The sequence below is a fragment of the Chionomys nivalis genome, chromosome 20 (genome assembly GCF_950005125.1).
Source record: "Chionomys nivalis chromosome 20, mChiNiv1.1, whole genome shotgun sequence".
Taxonomy (NCBI): domain Eukaryota; kingdom Metazoa; phylum Chordata; class Mammalia; order Rodentia; family Cricetidae; genus Chionomys; species Chionomys nivalis.
This window is the reverse complement of record NC_080105.1, coordinates 19,274,798-19,294,799: the sequence shown is the minus strand read 5'-3', so window position 1 is coordinate 19,294,799 and position 20,002 is coordinate 19,274,798. Positions and strand designations below refer to the sequence as shown.

Below are 20,002 nucleotides of genomic sequence, written 5' to 3'. Positions count from 1 at the left end.
TTTAAAAATACATCCACTTTACAAAATAAAAATAAGTACTAAAAATATTTGAGAAAGCCGGGCGGTGGTGGCGCATACCTTTAATCCCAGCACTCGGGAGGCAGAGGCAGGCGGATCTCTGTGAGTTCGAGGCCAGCCTAGTCTACAAGAGCTAGTTCCAGGACAGGAACCAAAAGCTACAGAGAAACCCTGTCTCGGGGAAAAAAAAAATGTATTTGAGAAAGCAGCATATTAGATAAACAAGCACAAAACAAAACAAGGGATGGGGAAAAATACGATAATATTCAGAAGGTCTTCATTCTGGAAACTTGGCAGTGAAGCAGGAGCCCTATTTAGTAGAATCAGAGTCCCTAGGGCAAAGCACATTTAACTCTTTAGAGGACAGCAGTCTGTGGTGTGGAAACCGTATTCAGTGACATGTTTTGTCTTGGTCCTGTTCTTGTTTGAGACGAGATCTTGCTGTACTCTAGGATAACCTCAAACACGTGACCCCTCCTGCCTTTTCCTCAACCACCATGCTAGTTCCTTAAAATTCACTTTAATCTTGACTCCTCTAAGGGAAGAAAGGTTTCGTGTCTCCCCGGCACAACAGAACCCAGAGGTCTATAGATCTCAGTACAGACTAAGTGCTAACATTAGTTAACTGAGGCCGGGTGGTGGTGGCGCACGCCTTTAATCCCAGCACTCAGGAGGCAGAGGCAGGAGGATCTCTGTGAGTTCGAGGCCAGCCTGGTCTACAAGAGCTAGTTCCAGGACAGGAACCAAAAGCTACGGAGAAACCCTGTCTCGAAAATCCAAAAAAAAGAAAAACCATTAGTTAACTGATTAGCTTGTTAAGACTTCGGAAATTTCCTTCCAGTGTATTACTATAAAATAGGTGTTTTATTTTCTGAAATGATAACAGATGACTTCATTAAGATGAAGGTCTCTACTTTAGCCAGCGTCTGGAATTTACAAATTCTCGATTTCCCTGAGCTCGTGCACTTGAGCTATACTTCACTGAAGTGAGGAATAGCCTGTAATTTTGCAACATTTGGATTCTATAGATTATTTTTCATATGTGTAAGCTACAATGGCACAAGACTAGAGAATGATTCTATTTTAGTAAATCTGTGGCGAGACCTAGCCAGTTCTATTCTCATTCAGACTGGTCCTTAGGAAGCTCTCCCCAAGTCTTGTTTCAATGGACTTTTCAGTGCATTCGGCAGCAGTATGCCCCGGCTGTACTGTTCCTTGTCAAGTGTCTGAAAAGCTTTTCTTTTGGTTTACCCTTTGAGTGGAGAGCTGTAACAATCAGCTGGGCCTCAAGGTAGGATTGGCACAGCTGAGTGGTTGCTAAAGGATGCCTGTCTTATGGGCCTATTCACCTACAAGGACCGAACATTAGGCTGAGCCGTGTAGCCCTCAAGAAACATGGTCAGTTTTACTGTAGTGCGCAGTGGGGACATTCGTGAGACCACAAAGTTCCCTGACCCAGAGCCAGCCTGGAGAGAAAAGGTAAAGCAGTGTCACAGTCAAGTGATTGCCTTTGCAAAGGACAAGGTAGAATACCCCAGCAACCTTAGCAAACTTCTTATATATCTTATAGCACACTTTAGCTTACTAATGTAGCCACTGAATAAACATATGAAAAATACATTAAGCAAAAGCTAAGATGCTGTGTTAAACATTAGACAATTACGTGCTAGACAGTGAATGACTGTGTTTAGAATAATGAGAGCAAATGGATCTCAAATCAAGCTGTCCTATATATAAATAGTTGGGTTTTAGATATTATCTAGGAGATAATAAAATCATGTCGTATACATAATGCCTGCACACTTTTATTCTCATTCTAAATGATGAGAAACCAGTAAGGGGCATATTAAAAAGAAGAAAGTGAGGTGAAGAGATTGAGGGAAACACGCCACCATCAGCCGGTGGTCTGTGCTTATGTCCGCATAGACAGAGCATCTGCACACATGCGTATACCCACACCACAAGCAAGACTTTAACTTTGTAAAATGATCATTCTAATCTCATTTCTGTTTAATTTCCCTGGAAATTGTCAAGTTTCCCCAAACCGATCTCAGCCAATCAGCTCTCCTCATATTGCTGCAGTGTAGGTTTTGTGAGCTTTAGTAACTATCTCCAGAGGTAAAATTAACACTAACTAGCCCACATGAAGCTCTTTCAAAAGTCATAGGTCAAACAGAGGTAGTAATTTTGTAAGTTATTTAGAACTGGTTTTAAGAGTTCCTTCACAAGGAGAATTGAATGAATGTAGTGTGGCCAATGGTAGGTTGGCAGAGACTACCACGTCCTCCCATTGATCATCAGCAACTAAGCACGTGATTTCTTTCAATATGCCTTCCCTTCTCATCCATTTTATTTTATTTTTTGTTGTTTTTTTTTTTTGTTTTGTTTTTTCAAGACAGGGTTTCTCTGTGGTTTTGGAGCCTGTCCTGGAACTAGCTCTTGTAGACCAGGTTGGTCTCGAACTCACAGAGATCCGCCTGCCTCTGCCTCCCGAGTGCTGGGATTAAAGGCGTGCGCCACCACCGCCCGGCCTCTCATCCATTTTAGATGGAATGTTATGTTGTATTTATGTAATGAAATTCTATACAGCTGTTCAAATGAATGAACCTAATCTTTAGCTATGAATATGCATATGCCCACAGATCTAAGTTAAATAAGTCATGTGTGATTTATATAACATCTAAAAGAAGTTTATTTACTTCTGCATATGTTTAATAACAGCGAAAAAGTATAAGCAACAAGAATATACATTAATTTGGATTTCCTAAAAAATGTCCCTAGAAAAGAAGGTCACTGAAGTGGGAAAGTATACAGCCTGTAATATGCTCTTACTTAAATATCAAAACCAGTAGGAGGACTAAAAGTTAACGCTGTTAATGCTAGGTAGGTATATGTGTGTTCATTGCTTTCCTGATTCTCTGAAGCACTTTATAGCTGTAAAGCGAATAAGTTATAATAGAGAGTGGTGTGTGGCATTGGAAGCAATGAAGATATATTCAAGTTGTATGAAGTACTGGTGGGAGGCGGGGTGAGGGTGGTCCTTAAGGAGACGATATCAAAACTGGGTTTTCAGAGATGAATGGCAGTTTGTCTTGGATCAGTATGCACATCCTGTATAAAGGGATGCAGAACATTGCAGCAGGGACAGTGAGTGATGGCCGGGTAATCTTTAAAGCATTTCCGCGTTTGCTGATTGTGGGAAGCAGTACAGACATCGTCAGCAACAAGGGCGTAGCAGACAGTGGGGTCTGCAGGGTGTAGTGTTTGACATGATGCCTTGGATTTACCAGGGTGTAAAGAGGGCTGTTTGGCAGTGTTGGGCAAATCAACGTGCTTATTAATTCGTTCAACAATGTTTTTTAAGAATAGACATTCTTGTGGTTTTACATAAGAATAGTTTACTCATATGATGGAATGGTGTGCAGACGTTGACTCTGACGTGGATTTTACTGTGAGGTTTTCACCAGGTAGAAACTGTGAAAGCTTCGTAGTGGTGCCTGGCGCCCCACAGGGACTGCCGCGAGCATTTCCAGTCCTGCTTCTTACCACGCGCACTTCTCTATCCTCCTGTCTAGTCTGTGTCTTATGTGGGGCGCACACATCACAATTCTGCATCTTGGTCTGATTGTGTTAGAGATATTTGTGCTTCAGAAGGCAATCTGAGGATTTATGCTTACTTATTTGTAACACTGGTTGTCTTTGATAGTTTTTACTTACCTTTATTCTTTGTAATACTGCCTGGATGTCAGACAGTGAATATGCACTATTATAATAAAATTACATTTAAGACTGCATTAATAATCTTTAGAGAGGAAAATGCTTTTTAAAAAGCTAGATACTGCTTGAATCACAATAAAGCAAATTAATTTTTTCTTTTTTTTCTACAGATAATGATGAATAATCCTCAGGACATTCTTTAATATTCGACTATATGAAAACATTTGAACTTGGCTCATAATACAGGCTTCCTGGGAAATAAAGATTATTTATGAAAAATGCCAGATTTAAGATAGGCATGCTTATTGCATGAAAAAATTTGAGAAGTGTGTTTTTTCTTACATTTTATCTACTTTATTTTGTTTATTGGATTCTATAGCTGACTCCTGTAGGCTCCTATAGAATGTATATGTCTTTAAATCAGTCCACCAAAGCTTTGAGTCAGAAATGGAATTAATAGTGATAAAATTCACCACAAAATAAGGAACTAATTTTAGCAACAGTCTTTCTGTGGAAGGAGCTGCCTGTATCATAAGAGGCCTACCACTAGGGTTTCATTTCAATTTTAGCATGATTTTTTTCCCGTCTAGGATTTTTCATCCTGGCTAGCAGGTTCGCATTAAATATTTCCTGTCAAGGGCTCTATTCAAATCTCTACATTTGGAAGATGAAATTTTAACCTTGAAGTTTGTATTCTCAAGTCATTTTTCAACCAACCACTGAATCTCCTGACCTAGCCAGTGGAAACAGACTGTGGAAATAATCCTAAAAATCATTGAAAGATTTCATTATGAGGGAATACCGAAGCTATATTTCCTGACACTTAAAAGTTCCTTAATTTCTTCTGTTTCTCTTTATAGACCAGAAATAGTGTGTCTAAAAATCAGGCTATAAGTTTAAATGTGGACCTAGCAAATAGCATAAAATTGCCCTTTTGGTTTTTAACCCCTCTCGTATATGTGCCTCAGTGTCACCTGCTAAAAAGGAGGGGAGCCTTTGTTTTCAGCACCCTGACAGTTTGGTAACTAGTACGGGGAAATGTCTGCCTCTCATTTTCAGTACGAGGATGGAAGCAGATCATTACAGTGACGGTCACATAGTTTCACTTATGTGAAACTGCATATGGGGACAGTTACAGTCTCAGAATAAGCCAAGTATACATGGCTTCATTGTCTACAGTCCGAATGTTCATAATAATAGCAGAAATGTGTGCTTCTTAGGGTACCAGTCAGCCTGATGGGCGTAATCTGTCATCTGAAACGTGGGTTCTTACCTTGCAGCACTATTAGTACTGTATTGACTTTATTATGTATATTATTTCTAACATCCAGAACTAAATAGTTGATTTTTATATTTTATTTTGTACTATTAAATTCGTATTATGTACCTGAAGCGTACAATCAGTTGTCTTTATTAGCACTGTTCTCAGTATCTGCGCCATCTTAAGGTAGACAGACAATGACAGGAACACATGCAGAGGAAGACGTTGCGTCTGGAGACTGATGCCAGGCAGTCGATGAGGCCGAGCTCAGACTTTCAAGCAACCTAAGGACCTCCTAAGACCACAGTTTCTCCTCACTACCATCCTGGGAACCGAACTTTCATCAAAACATCTTCAACCCAGAGCATATACCTTAGAAGACATGTGCCAGAAAGCAATGGTCTGACTCCTGTCTTGGATGAAAGGGAAGGAATTAGGTCTACCTTTAACACCACCACCAGACAAAGTGTTGAACAGATGGTTTTCTAACAGTGAGGAACAGCCAGTGAGACTAATGCTCCAGCCGAGATGGGCTGACCACAGGGGGTGCTGTGGCTCCTCAGCCTTACAGGAACCAGCAGGGTGGGGATGGAGAGGTTGGAGCCAAGCAAAACCAGGGGTCGCCATCATTTGCTAAAATACAATTTACTACATTATAAACAACTCAGTAACTTAAGCTCTGCCTTGACACAGAGGTGAATTCCAGCTATCAGAAAGGAAATTATTTTTCTAAATAACAGAAATTACTCTATTGTAAACAAAATTGGAGAATCCAGGAGTTGGTTATTTAATGATATCAGCAGTACTGACTGATAAGTCTGTAGCTAGACTAACAGGCACTTAAGACATAATTAGAAATATCTGGAATGAGGATGATTCACTGTATCTGACAGTCACCTAATGGATTATAAGGAAATATGAACAGTTCATGCCAAAATAATTAAAACTGCCTTTTTCTGGAGCAAAACTTACCTGTGCTAGGTTGCCATAACAGACATAAGAGTGACTTCAACTACAGAATCCATGTTCTCAGTGTCATAGGTGCTACAGGTCCAAAGTCATGATTTCTAGTGTGGCTTCTCGTTGGTTGCAGATAGGATTTCCTCATGAGGCAACGGTGGAGGTGAGCTCTCTGTGTCGCTAATCCTATAGCATCCAGGCCCATTCTTATGACCTCACTTAACCCTGCTTGACAGTCCATGTCCACTGACATTTCTTGGTAATTAGGACTTCAACAAGAATTTATTTGGTTGCATCGGGAAGCGGGGAGGGATCTCAAATATTTAATCCATAGAGTTATCTAAGCTCACAGGAAGCCTCTATCTGATTACTCATAGTCTAATATCTAATTGTGAAAGTGAAATTTAGTTTAAAGCCTACCACAAATGAGCCATTGGGTCCAGATGGATTCAGCGATAAGTTCTATCAAGCACTTCTGGAAGAAACAGTACCAGTTCTACACAAGCTGTTCTAAAATACTGGAATGCAGGGGAAATTGTCCCTCTTCAGAGAGCACAACCTGTTCCCAAAGTGAGAGGGGGGAAACGGGTGGAGGAGAATGAGCTAAGGAATCCTACTTAGTGCGCAATGATGAAAAAGTTACAAGTTAGCAAATCAAGCTCAACAACAAATCAGAAAGAAATGCATTGTAACCAAGTGGACCATATACTAGGAATACAGGATTAAAGTAACATTTGGATAGCAATGTAAATCCTTATCAGACTAAGAAAAGCACCTATGAGAGAACTGGGCATCCATTCCCGTACAGTTTCTGCAGACAGGGAGCAGAAAGGATAAAGGCCCCCAGGGAGCTGTCGACTTAAAGTTTCCTCCCTAAAGGAAATAAGAACATGGATTTCTGCTTGCTGCTTTTTCCATTGTCTTGGAGATAACACCAAGGTAATGAACAATAATCAGGACACCCACAGATTATAAAGAAAGGAAGATGTTCACAGGTGACATGGTAGGCAGGACATACAAAAAATTCCTACGATATGTAAATAGTGTCTACAAAAACTAGAGAGAGCTAAGCACATTCAGCTGGGGATGTGGCTCATTTGACAGAGTGCTGACCTAGCATGCACAAAATTCAGGAACCAAATAAAAGCTGGGTCTGTTAATCCTGATGCATAGGAAGTGAAGGTAGGAGAATCCACAGTGCAAGCTCATCCACTATATAGCAAGTTTGGGGCCAGCCTGGGCTCTGAAATCCTGTCTCAAAAGAAAAATGAAGATACTATTTATAATAGCATCAAAAATTATGAGATATTTGTCATATTTGACAAATTATCAGTATATATGTGTGAGTATGTACATATACAGTATGCAAACTATACTGGCAGTTACAAACATTATGCAGAAATCAATACAAAGTAAACTGATTACAAGTACAAACTACAAAAGAAAATTTGACTTCACTAAAATAACATCCATACTTTTCCAAAGATTCTGTACCAAAAATGTAAAGTCCAGAATAGGCTAGATGTTTGCAAAGCATGTATCTGACAAAGATGCCATGTAGAATGAGGAAAGAAAATATAACAGTAAGATGGCCAGTTTGAAAATGGGAAAAAAGTCATACATGTTCAAAGATGAGGATAAACTCACAGAAAGGTCTATAGTAGTTGAACATTATAGTTAGTTGGAACCTAACTCCTGCAAAGGCCCACATGCTGAAGACTTGGTGCCTAGCCTGAGATACTTCTTGCAGATGTGGGAGCCTTTAGGAGATTGGACCTAGAAGGAGGAAGTTTGGTTATTGATGGCATGTCCTTGAAGGGGCTACTGAATTCTGTCTTCTAATGTAGCTGCAAGGGCTGCAAGAGCCCCCTAAATAGACCCAGAAACTAAATAATGCTGGACAGTTTAATATATAGACTATTTTTCTCTATTGTGTTTATAATAATAAAATATAACATAAAAAGTCATAATTTCTCATTGCTATGATAAAATACCCCAACAAAAGCATCTTAACAGAAGAAACTGGCTTACAGTTTGAGAGGGTCCCAGTCTATCACAGCAGGGAAGGCATGGTGGCAGGAGGCTGGCTGGTCACATTGCACGCACACTCTGGAAGCCACACACAAAGGAGTGAGTGCAGACTATATCCTCAAGGCCCACTCCTCATGACTCACTTCCTACAGCAAGCCCACCTCCTCAAGTTTCCACAGCCTTCCTGGACAGCTCCACTGACTGAGGATGTGATCAAACACATGAGCCTATGATGGCCGTGTCTCATTCAAAACACAGCAATAAATTAGCCACAGTAAGAGATTAACAGAAAGGTCACACTCCAGTGATTAGTTATGAGAATGTGTTCTCCCCATGGATAGTGCTGCGCTCAGCCTTGCAATGCGGTGAAGTGTGTGAAGGAACACTGTGACCGGGCATTAGGCTGCCCTGGCTTTTGTAACAATGTGTTTGAAGGCAGACCTCTGCTTCTGGGATCCTGGACCATGAAGTCATGATGTCAGTGGTTACATATTAGCAGCAGATAATGGTTGAGGGTCCTTAATAGCTGAAGTTTTGCCAAATTTTTCTGAAAAAAACACTAAGGAAGCAACAAGCTCTCCACTTGGAAAAATGTCACTTCAGTGTCTGTACTGCTTCTGGGATCACACAGGTGGTCAGCGCCGCATTCCACCCCACTGATCGTGTATCAGAATGCTGCCCTTTAATGTCTGGACAGTTCAAAACACTTGGGAAACTTTTAGCAGTGTTCACACTGCAGATTCTGCTTCAGAGTCTCCATTCTCTTCCTCTGGAGATGCACAGATTCTTCCAGTTCCTCTTGATGGCCTCCACCGTGTCCTCACTTCCTCTTCATCCATAATGTAGGCAAATCCTCCACCAACTTAGCCTATAGGGATGATTTTTCTAGCTTCCGTTGCTTCCCAGGAAGTCCTTTAAAACCATTGCCTAAGTCTTTCTAGCAGACAGTTGCAGTTCCCGGCTTCTGTCCTTCCTTTACAAAGCACCAGTAGTCAGCACGACATTCTGTCTGCAGGCTGCAGCAAATGCCGATCTGTGACCAGACACCAGGTAGCTGTATGTGGTCTTGATCAAGGTTCTGAAGCAATGGGGTGGCATTTGGAAGTAAAAATACAAAGCTTCCACTTGCTCCCTCCTACACACTGAACCCAGTCCAGCCAGCCTGAACCAAGATAAGAGAGCACCAAGAGGGAACCGAGAACTACACAGCTCAGCGCCATGCGGGTGTGCCAGAACTCACTCCAAGAGATTAATTAGTTCTGTTGGCAGTTTGGTTAAGAAAAGCTGCTTGCTTTTGCTTTTTTTTTTTTTTCTAGTGGGCAATTGTCTTTAGTTTTAATTGCTGTAATAAAAAACCTAACAAAAGCAACTTAAAGGCAAAAGAGTTTGTTTGGCTCATAGTTCCAGAGGTGATGATACTGTCCATAAGGGCAGAAAGGCGTGATGGGAGCTTGCAGTCAGCCCAGTCACAGTGTGTTAGCAGTCTGGAATCACAGAACAGTAAGTAGAGGCGGGCTATACATCCGGAAATATCACTCCCAGTGACATGCTCCCTCCAGAAAGGTTCCACCTGCCAAAGGTTCTGGACATAACCTTTCCGAACAGTACCACCAGCTGGGGACCAAGTACTCAAACACTCGAGTCTAAGAAGGACATTCCACGTTCAAACGATAACAAACCGTCAATCAAAGAACTAAGAATACGTCACAGCTGAATACTCAGCCATAGAAAGGATGTCTGTATCACTTCTTCCAAGGCTGAGGAAACACCCAGAACGGGGGTGGAAAGGATGCAGGACCTGGAGTAAGGAGTGTAGTGCAGTAGAATACTGTCTTCCTGGCATGACATGACCGTTGCACTCTAAACCCGTAGCAATCGTGATCAGTGTTCCTTCAGGAGCTGGGAGGGGCCCATGAACCCCCTACTCTCCTTGAGGATCTATCAGCAGATAATGACTGCTGGGGAAAGACATTTTCTTCAGCTCTGTTGCCACTGATGAGTTATCTGTAAATAACTCTTTACACATGCTCCTGTAACCAACCTATTTAAACTCATATGGGGCACACACACACACACACACACACACACACATACAAAGTAGAAGCATAGGAAGGAAAAAGATCAGCAGCAATGGCGGAAGCACAAGAAAGGATAATGGGGAATGACTATGATCAAAACGTACACATGTAGGAAAAGATATATAATTGATATATGCTAATAAAATATATCAAAAATATCACCTCACTGTATCCATAACAAATATACTCAGGTTGGTAAGTGCATTGTCCATCACTAACAGACATCTTATTCCAACCCTTCCTCTCCCAGCTTCTGGAGGAAAACATTAGAGCCATTCCATAAGCAAGATGGCTGTCACCAATCCTTTCTAGAACTTTCCATCCTATTTATAGACTGAGCATGGCTCTGTCATATGCTCTGCAGCTTCACCAAACAGTATGGGAGTTAATCTTCTCTCCCACAACTATCGGACCAGCGCTGCCTCTGCATTTACGCGCATGTAGATTTTAATGGCCAACATCTTCCCAAACCAGTTTTCTCGCAATTAAACACCTACGTGAGGTCATGTTCTTTCCCTTTCTTCTGCTGAAATGCAGTGGTAGCTTATTTGTCAGAAGATACAGCCCCTCTGGCTACTGTTTGTGCCAGGAGTGACGGTTAGTGTTGCCCGCCTCCCCGGGTCTAGAATCACCTGGGGACATTACCCGAAGGCTTTTCTAGATTCAGCGATGCCGAAGGTACTAGACTAAATATGGTGGTTTGAATGAGAACAGACCCCCACAGACCCCATCTGAATGTTCCAAGCCCAGTTGGTAGAACTGTTTGGGGCCGGGAGGTTTCAAGACCCCATGCCATTCCTGCTACACTCACTCTCTGCCCCCTGGTGGTCGTAACGTGTACGCTCTCAGCTCCTGCCACGGCTGCCTACTGACTTCATGCCTCCTACCAGGTCATGGACTCACCCTCTGAAACTGTAAGGTCAATAAACTCTTTCTTCTATAGGCTGCCAGGGGCTAGAAAAGGAACTAAAAGACCGAAGGAAGAAAAGAGCAAGCTGAGCAGCTACACCCATCCTCTGCGTCCTACTGTGGGTGCAACGTGAGCAGGGGTCCCAGCTTTTGTCTGCCATGCCTCTGCTGCCGTGATGGGCTGTACCCTGAGGTGTGAGCCAAAATGAGCCCTCCCTTTCCACGACGCTTTGTCATTCGGTCACAGCAATGAGACAGGTAACTAATACACAGTGTAGAACTATGTTTTCCCTACAAGAATAGAGGGCCTTTCTAGTTCTCATTGCACCTCTGTCTGCGGTTCCGTGTTAAGACCTTTCGGAATCTCAGGCCGCTGCTTAGAAATACTCAATACTATTTTTAGCTATAGTCGCCTCATTGTGCTAAAGAACACGGAGATTTATTTCTCCTATTCAACTGTAATTTTGTGTCTGTTAACCAGCCTCTCCATCTCACCACCCACTTGCCTTCCCACACTGTGGCAGTGTCTCCGATAGTTTTCATGGTTTGCAGCCCAAACGTATGTCTAATTTTGTACAACTGGCCCTTGCAGTGAGGTAGGTTCTATCTCTCATTTCGAGGCACTCCTTGCTTTAGCAAGTCTTTGTGCTTTCGGGAGCAAAGCATTGCCATCCATAAAAGCATGCTTTCTGTTCATGTTTCTCACTCAAAAATTTAATGCTTTTTTTTTTTTTTTTTTTTTTTGCATCTTAACCACTTAGCATTGTGGGCATAGTATTGGAGTTTGAGACACAACAGCAAAAGTTGCATGGATTTGTTTTTCTTCTTCACAGCTTCACAGACAGAAGATTCATTCTGACCACAGATCTTAGCAACTGCAGTGGAGAGCTTTTACTTTCTTTTTATTAAGTCAAGAAATTGTACTTTTTCATTTCAAGCAAGCACTTGAGCTGGGGATATGGCTCAGAGGAAAACCACTTGTCTAGCATGCCCTAAGTTCAATAATCACTACTGTAAAAAATAATTAAAGGAAGAAGCTCTTCACGGCTTCTCTTAGGCATATTCAAACCTCCCACTCTTGTGCCTTGGAACAATTACAAAAGTAATTATTACTTAAAGAAGCATTTCAATACATTGAAAGATGGTTTGGTAACCAAGACAATCCCAAGTGACTAATGACAGTAGCATATATAAGGTGGACACAGTGTGCAGTGACTAATGACAGTAGCTTATATAGGGTGGACACAGCTCAGAGGCTGAGTCACAGCCCAGGAAGTACAGAGACAGGTATACTAGGTTTGGTCATGCTACTCAGAATGATGGGACATTTGAAACTTAGGAATTATTTACTTTGGGAATTTTCTTTTTAATATTTTTCAGGCCTTGGTTGACCATAGATAAGTAAAATAAGAGACCGTGGATTAAAGAATAAAATTCCATATAGTTATGCATTAGTGAAATTCAAATGATAATTAGTGACATATTTACTATTTTTCAAAGCAGATGTTCCTTGAAAAAATTGTTAAATTTTACTTAGAATTACAGGGGTCAGAGGCAGATACATCAGAGTTCCTGTGGAGGTCAGGAGGCCAGAGAACAAATTCCTAGACTTGGATTTCTCTTTTCATTATGTGACTTTCCAGGGATAGAACCCAGGCCGTCAGGTTTGGAGGCAAGAGCCCTTACCCACTGAGCCAACTCACCAGTTCTAAGAGATGTGCATTCTCTTACTTGATACTCTTACAATCTGTATTCTCCACAGTCGTTTTACAAATAATATATTATGAAGCAGTAAGGAGAAAAAGGAAATTAATGGAAAGGAGAAAGAAGGCAAGAGAATTGCTGAGATAACTGAGGAAAATCAAAGTCAGGACTGAGGCTGGAGAGATGGCTCAGCTGTAAAGAGTGCTTGATGTTTTGCATAGGACCCAGGTTCAGTTTTCAACACCCACGTCGGGCAGTTGAAACCACCTGAAGCTCCAATTTCAAGGGATCTGGTTTTTGCAGGCACCTGCACACACACACACACACACACACACACACACACACACACTAAAATAAAATAAATCAAAAGCAATGGAACAAGTTTTAAAAGGGGAAAATACAATTCTGAGTACCCAAAGTACTCGTTTTTATTTTGTTTTGTTTTAGTTTTATTTTTGTTTTGTTTTGTTTTATTTTTGTTTTTTGAGACAGGGTTTTGCTGTAGCTTTGGAGCCTGTCTTGGAACTACTCTTATAGTCCAGGCTGGCCTCAAACTCACAGAAAGCAAAGTACTCTTGAGAAAAAAAAAGAATAGTGCTGGAGATATGGTAATATATGACTTCAAATAATACTACAAAGTTATACTGACACATAGAGCATGTTATTAGCACAGAAGAAAATAAAAGAAAATATCCAGAAGTAAGCCCATGTAGCCATGTGATTCTTGATAAAGGTTTAAAAACTATACATCGGGGAAACAGCTTTTTCATGCTAGGAAAGCTGGCTATCCAAGTGTGGAGTTCTAAAACTAGATCACAACACTGTTCCTGAGCAAAGCATCTCAGTATCTCAGTAAAAAACAGCAAGAATTAAACACAGAATTAAATTCAAAAGCTTCTATACAGTCAAAGAAACAATTACAGGAGTAAAAAGACAGCCTACAGAATGGGAGAAAGTCTTTGCCAGATATTCATGCAACAGAGGATTCATCTGCAGAATATATATATATATATATATATATATATATATATATATATATATATAAAACCTCAAAGGCTTAACTGACAAGGGAGAAACAATACAATCAATAAATGGGAAGACAAATGAACACTTGTGTAATGAAGTACAAATGGCCAATATGAAAACATATTCAATATCTGTAGCTATCAGGAAAATACAAATAAATCAAACTACACTGAGATCCTATCTTACTGCATTTAGAATCATTATCAACAAAACAAAAAAACAACCCCCAGCAGATGTTAGCAAGGATGTGGAGGGAACAAACCCTTATAAACTTTTGGCAGTAATATAAATTAGACCCACTAATGCAGACATCAGTATAAAGATCTATTAAAAATAAAAAAAAATAGAACTTCCCTGGTTCAGCTGTGTTATTCCTGAGTTGATACTCAGAAGAGCCCATGTCACCATACCCTAGGGAAACCTACACACCCGTATTTGTCCCTTCACCTTTTCCTGTGGTCTGGTTGTGGAACAGCCCACATGCCCGTCAGTAGATGAGCAGGTAATGAAAAATGCACATAGAGACAATGGCTAACCACAAAGAAAAGTGAAATTATATTGTTTGAAAAATGCGGGTGGGACTGGAGGTCATAATACGAAGCAAAATGAACCCAAGACAAATATCACATGTGTCCGCACACGTGGAGTCAGAGGAAGGAAGGACAGGAAGGTCACAGAGGCCTCTAGGTCTGCAGAAGGAGAAGAGGGATAGGAAAGAGCAGAGAGTGGAATAAATATGAGTGATCAGAATCTCCTCACTTTGAAGAGCATATCCTAATCAAATATTTAAGCTCTGAAGAAACAAAATTATGATAACAAAGCAAGAGAAGTATTTCTTTGGTAATAGCTAGAAAGTAAGGCACCTAGTGGAAGGGGCTGTCTGCAGACTAAATGTCCCACCTTTGAAGGAATACCAGTGTCTGCCTGGAACCCTAGGAATTTCCTTTTCCATGGAATGAAATGTATAGGTGTCAAATGTATAGGTGATAATGTTCCAAGAGCTGCTAGGGAGGCAGGTGCACAGGATACCTTGTGAGGACAGGGTGGGTAGTTTCTCCTTTGGGTGGTGGTAAACAGACGATTGAGGAATGTGGTGGAGGGCGCTGGTGCCTGCCCAATCGAATTCCTCAGCAGTTCTGGATTTCTCTGAAAGAGACTATGAAGAATTATGAAGAAAGTGCCCGGTTGAGGAAGATGGCTTAGGATGAGAGATGCAAGCTAAGAATAAGTTTTGGGGAGGGGTAGCCTTTTAACCTGATCTCCAGGGAAGCTCTGTCAAATCATCCACACTCATGGCAAGAAACTGTGGCATCCATACCCAAATATTTATCGGGGACTGGTTAGTTGCCAGCTCCAGAACATAAATTTCCATTAGTTCAAGGGCAGCTAGCTGGTCAAAGAGGTCACAGTGTTGAAAGTTGAAAGCAAAAAGAGACAGAAGGCTAGGACACATGTACAACATATAGAAGTATGTTTTCCACGTGTGTGGTATATGTTTATGAACATGTATGTAGGGGTGTACACGCAGGCACTTGGAGGCCAAAGGTGGATTACAGGCGTCTTTGTCTCTCTCCCAGTTACACTTTGAGACATGGTCTCTCACTGGTGTAGGAGGTTCTTCTGTTCATGTGTTGCTTTCATTGGTTAATGAATAAAGAAACTGCTTTGGGCCTGGTAGGGCAGAACTTAGGTAGGCAGAGAAGACAGAACTGATTGCTGGGAAGAAGGGCAGAGGGAGAGACGTCATGGATCTCCTGCCTGAGATGGACTCTGGTTAGAATCTTGCCGGTAAGCCCCAGTCACATGGCGATACACAGATTAATAGAAATGGGTTAAATTAAGATGTAAGAATTAGCTAATAAGAAACTAGAGCTAATGGGCCAAGCAGTGTTTTAATGAATGCAGTTTCTGTGTGGTTATTTCGGGTGTAAGCTAGCCGGGTGGCAGGGATAAACAAGGGGCTCATTGACTGCCTGACCCTGTCCCCTCCCCACCCCCAACACCAGGGATACAAAGGCACAGCACCATGCTTGGCTGTTTTACATGGGTGCTGGGGAGCCAACCCCAGGTGCCCACGCTTGTGAGTAAGCACACTTTGCCAACTGAACCATCTCCTCAGCCTCAGAAGTGATCTTCTGGAAAAGGGAATACTTCTCACAGAGAATAGATGTCATTAGAAAAGCACAGTTAGCATACGGAAAACTGAACTTCATCTTTTGGAGTTAGTTATGTTAAAGAATAATGCCAGCCATCGCTGGTAGTGCATGCCTTTGGTCAGGAGGGCAGAGGCAGGAGGATCCCTGTGAGTTTAAGGTCCACCAGGGATACATGGTAAGATATCTCAAAAGCAACAATGAACAAAGAAGAATTTCAAGTGAATAGTGATATAAATGATATGTGTAGGCAAGGTATAAAGTAATCGGTGTGGGAGGGACGGCAGAAGGGAGATGGGGGATGGGAGTGGAGGAGGGAGGAGAAACTGTCTGTGTTCAGGATATAAAATAAATGTACAGCTAAATAAAAAAAATTATTGATGTAAAGATGGCTGATGGTTGGTACATTATAGTTTCTGTTGTAGAATATTATTTTAAGGTGTGTTACTTTTGTCTATGCTGTGGAACATTTGCTTAATGATGTAAAGATGTGTTGTTTTTGTTTATGTTGCATTTGTTTAACTCTGTGAAACTGTGATTCTTTGCCTGTCTAAAACACCTGATGGTCTAATAAAGCGCTGAACAACCAATATTGAGGCAGGAGCAAGGTTAGGTGGGGCGAGGCAGGAGAGCAAGGATGGGGGGCTGGCAGGCAAAGAGAGTAAATAGGAGAAGAAACCTGGAATAGGGAGGAAGGAGAGAACAAGGAGAGGAGGGTGCCAGGGACAAACCACACACTCGTCCAGTCAGCCACGGAGTAAGAGAGAAAGTAAGGTACAGAAGTAAGAAAAGACAAAAATCCAGAGGCAAAAGGTAGATGGCACAATTTAAGAAAAGTTGGCTAGAAACAGAACAAGCTAAGGATGGGAATTTATAAGTAATAATAAGCTCCCATGTGTTTTTTTGGGGGACGCTTGTGGGAGCCCCCCAAAAGAGTAAAGAGTAGAAAACACCCAACGTGTTTCAACGTGGAACCAGAGTAACAACCAGCAAACAAACAGCTACAAGTTCCCGTATTTTACACCTCACCATATCATGTGACCACTTGGGTTTTGACAATCTCCGTGTCAAAGTTCTACGACCCCAGGAGGGTGCTGCTGATTCCTCCCTTTTCCTATGGGCCCCTCAATGCTCTATCTACACTGTAAACTTTGCCATTCTTACATTTCATGAAGTTTTTATTGATAGTTTTAGTTTTTTATTTTACTTATTTCCATATACTTTGGGTGTGTGTGGGGGTCGGAGGTATGTATGAGCACCACGTGGATGCGGGTGCCTGCAGATGCTGAGAGAGGTCATGCCATCCCCTGGAACTAGAGTTGCGGGCTGTTGTAATGCTGCATACATGTGGGTGGGTGTAGGAGCAGCGAGCACTCCCTCCAGCCCCTAAGAAGGTTTGGATTTGACATTTCTTCTCTAATGGCTAAGTGAAGCTAGCCCATAGAAGGTCTTACTCAACTTTGCATTTCTAGCATCTGGCCCAGTGCCTGGGTGATAGTAGGTATTTGATCAATGCTCTTTAACTAGATGAATAAAGAAATCCTTTATAGCCTTGGAAATTCTGGAAAAGAAAATTTATCTTCAGTATAAGGTTTGTGTCTTTTAATAATTAGGCAAAAGCAATCAAAATGATACATTCCTCCAAACATGCCAATAAAAGTTATTGGGCATCATCAGATAACTTTTCCATTTGGCACAGAAAGTTTCTTCGCCCAGAAAGGGAAACTTAAAGCTTCGGTTAAAAACGGCTTTCTTGATTGAGAGCGCTTGATTAAAAGGAGCTCATGAATGAAAAACAATATTATTTTCATAAGGACCCAGCTCCCTTTATCTTCCGTGGTTTCAGCTCATGCTTCAGCAGACTGCACCCTATGGCAGTCACGGCTCCTGGCACTGCCAAACGCAGTTATCCATCTGTGACTCCGGTGATGCCCTGCATAACTTCCTGACATCACTCCGAAAGAGGTCGTCTGCTAATCAACAGCATCCGCGGGTCACCATGATTGCGTCCGTGCCCCGTGAAGTCACAAAGACTTTTTACTAGGGAAATCTACTATTCCTTTTTAAATTTTTTTTTTCTTGAGAAGCACAAAAGTGCTTCCTAGAACAGTAAAACTTGGGACAGTTGTTGTGAAACAATTTAAATTAAAAGTGACCTGCAAATAGGAAAACAGGTGGAAACAGCCGTCCAGTTTTCTCTAGAATGGACGTGGAACCCTTCCTTGGAGTTAAGCTACTTCTTTGCCTCGGACTTCCCCACAAGACAGCTGCCCTTCTTAGACTTCTTATCACTTCATCACACAGAAGTCGAGCTTGGCTTCCAGGCCCCTGGCTTCACATCAACAAAGTGTTTCTCTGAATAGTCACAGCCCAGCCGTTAATCTGCCCCCAAACAGGGTGCCACTCACAACTACAAGAAGCCTTGTGTATCCGGTTTTCTTTCTTAACTTTCATTATTATTATTATTATTATTATTACGAGGAGAGGGAGAGGGTTGTTGCTGGAGACTCAATTCCAGAGACTCTCACAGTAAAGAAACACCCAAGCGCTCAGCCTCGGCTGCCTCAGTCCGGGTTCGTTACTTATGAAGATCACCCAATGAATTTGGAATGCCATCTGCATCTAGGTAAGTCTGTCAAGGATCAGCCTTTCTTAAGTTGTCCTAACGTTTCCCCAAGAGAGCAAGTCTGTAGCAAGTCAGTAGATTTTATGCCCTGGTGCAAACACACAACTGGGGTAGGGGGTGGAAGGGCCCCCAAATGCAACATGAATGTTTAGGGCACGTGCCTTATGTTATAGTCTCGGTTCCCTGGCTGGGAATCATTTCCCAGTGCAGAGCTGATTTTAGAGACTTAAAATTCAAAAATGAATCAGTGAACTCACTATTTTAGTCAAAGGCCATGACAAAACACAATATAGTCTTTAAAATAAATGAGAAAACACGGGACGAAGGCTTGAGTTATAAATGCAGCAATTTGGAACAAACCATTCATTGGAAATATGCACTTATCTAATCAAAACATCACAGAGAGAAACAGCACTGAGCTGTTGGACAACAGACTATATGTATGAAGAGAATAGGAGTGTGTATGTGTGTGTGTGTAAAAATAAAATTAAAATAAAAGCAAAACACTGAAGCTCCTTGTCCATTTCCTTTCACAGAATGATAGAGAATTTTCTTGTTCTTAATTTCACCCCAAAAGTATGTCCATCAAGATTTCTTGTATATCTTACAATTTTATGGGTTAGATTATAAATAGAAAGTGGCTTTACTTAAAGAATATGAATGAAGGGTCATAAAATCAAGTCTCCAGCGTTCATCAGAAAGTCTTCTCTGCAGCCGTGACTGTAAAGAGCCATAGTGGTGGAAACGCTGCTCCCTGACCTGTGGCCACATCTGGTCTCCCGTCTCCCAGCAGCTGTGGAGAAGCTAGCAGCTGCCTTGCCGCTCTTGAAAGAGGGCATTAGCTGGGGCTGCTACCAACAACAGATCTTCCACAGTGCCTTTCTTTGTATCCCTGTTCACAGTGCGTGTGCCTCTCTGATTGGCTGAGCTCCTATCGTGTGATCACTCTCTTGAGACAAGGTGTTGTGTGGCACAACTTTTCCTAGGGAAATGCAACACACACGTCTACTCACCCCACCCAGACGAGGAGCCCATGACAGACCAAAATAGAGATGCCACCAAAGTCCAACTTGCTGAACCAGGAGTTTTATTGGGATTACTTACAGGAAGAAGGATGAGGGGAGTTACTCACTGGAGAAGAAATAACTCACAGACAGCTGCATCACCAAAGCCCACCCAGGCATGGGGAACAACTCACGAAGCTAGGAACCTGGGGCCTACCACAGCCTGTAGGCAGCTCAACAAGATAGTGTGCTTTCCAGGTAACTCAGTTGTCTAAATCTCTTCCAGGCAGCTCGACTGGCTTCTGCTTTTTTGAGGCAGCTGGTCTGATCTTGGAGTCTTTGCAGCTCAGCTTCATTGCATCTGAGAGGGACTTTCAACTTCAACAACTTTTCTTCTTCTTCTTCTTCTTCTTCTTCTTCTTCTTCTTCTTCTTCTTCTTCTTCTTCTTCTTCTTCTTCTTCTTCTTCTTCTCCTCCTCCTCCTCCTCCTCCTCCTCCTCCTTCTTCTCCTCTTT

General features: G+C 41.8%; 1 protein-coding gene across 7 annotated transcripts in view; it reads left to right on the top strand.

The window, feature by feature from the left end:
• Nek1 (NIMA related kinase 1) overlaps positions 1 to 5,127 on the top strand; it is a 123,132-nt gene extending 118,005 nt beyond the window's left edge. For all 7 annotated transcript variants that reach the window (XM_057752450.1, XM_057752451.1, XM_057752447.1 and 4 more), the window contains one exon: positions 3,906 to 5,127. In XM_057752450.1, the coding sequence (XP_057608433.1) occupies positions 3,906 to 3,919 (14 nt within the window). In that variant the 3' untranslated portion in view covers positions 3,920 to 5,127. The remainder of the gene's footprint in view (positions 1 to 3,905) is intronic.
• Positions 5,128 to 20,002: the final 14,875 nt, after the last annotated feature.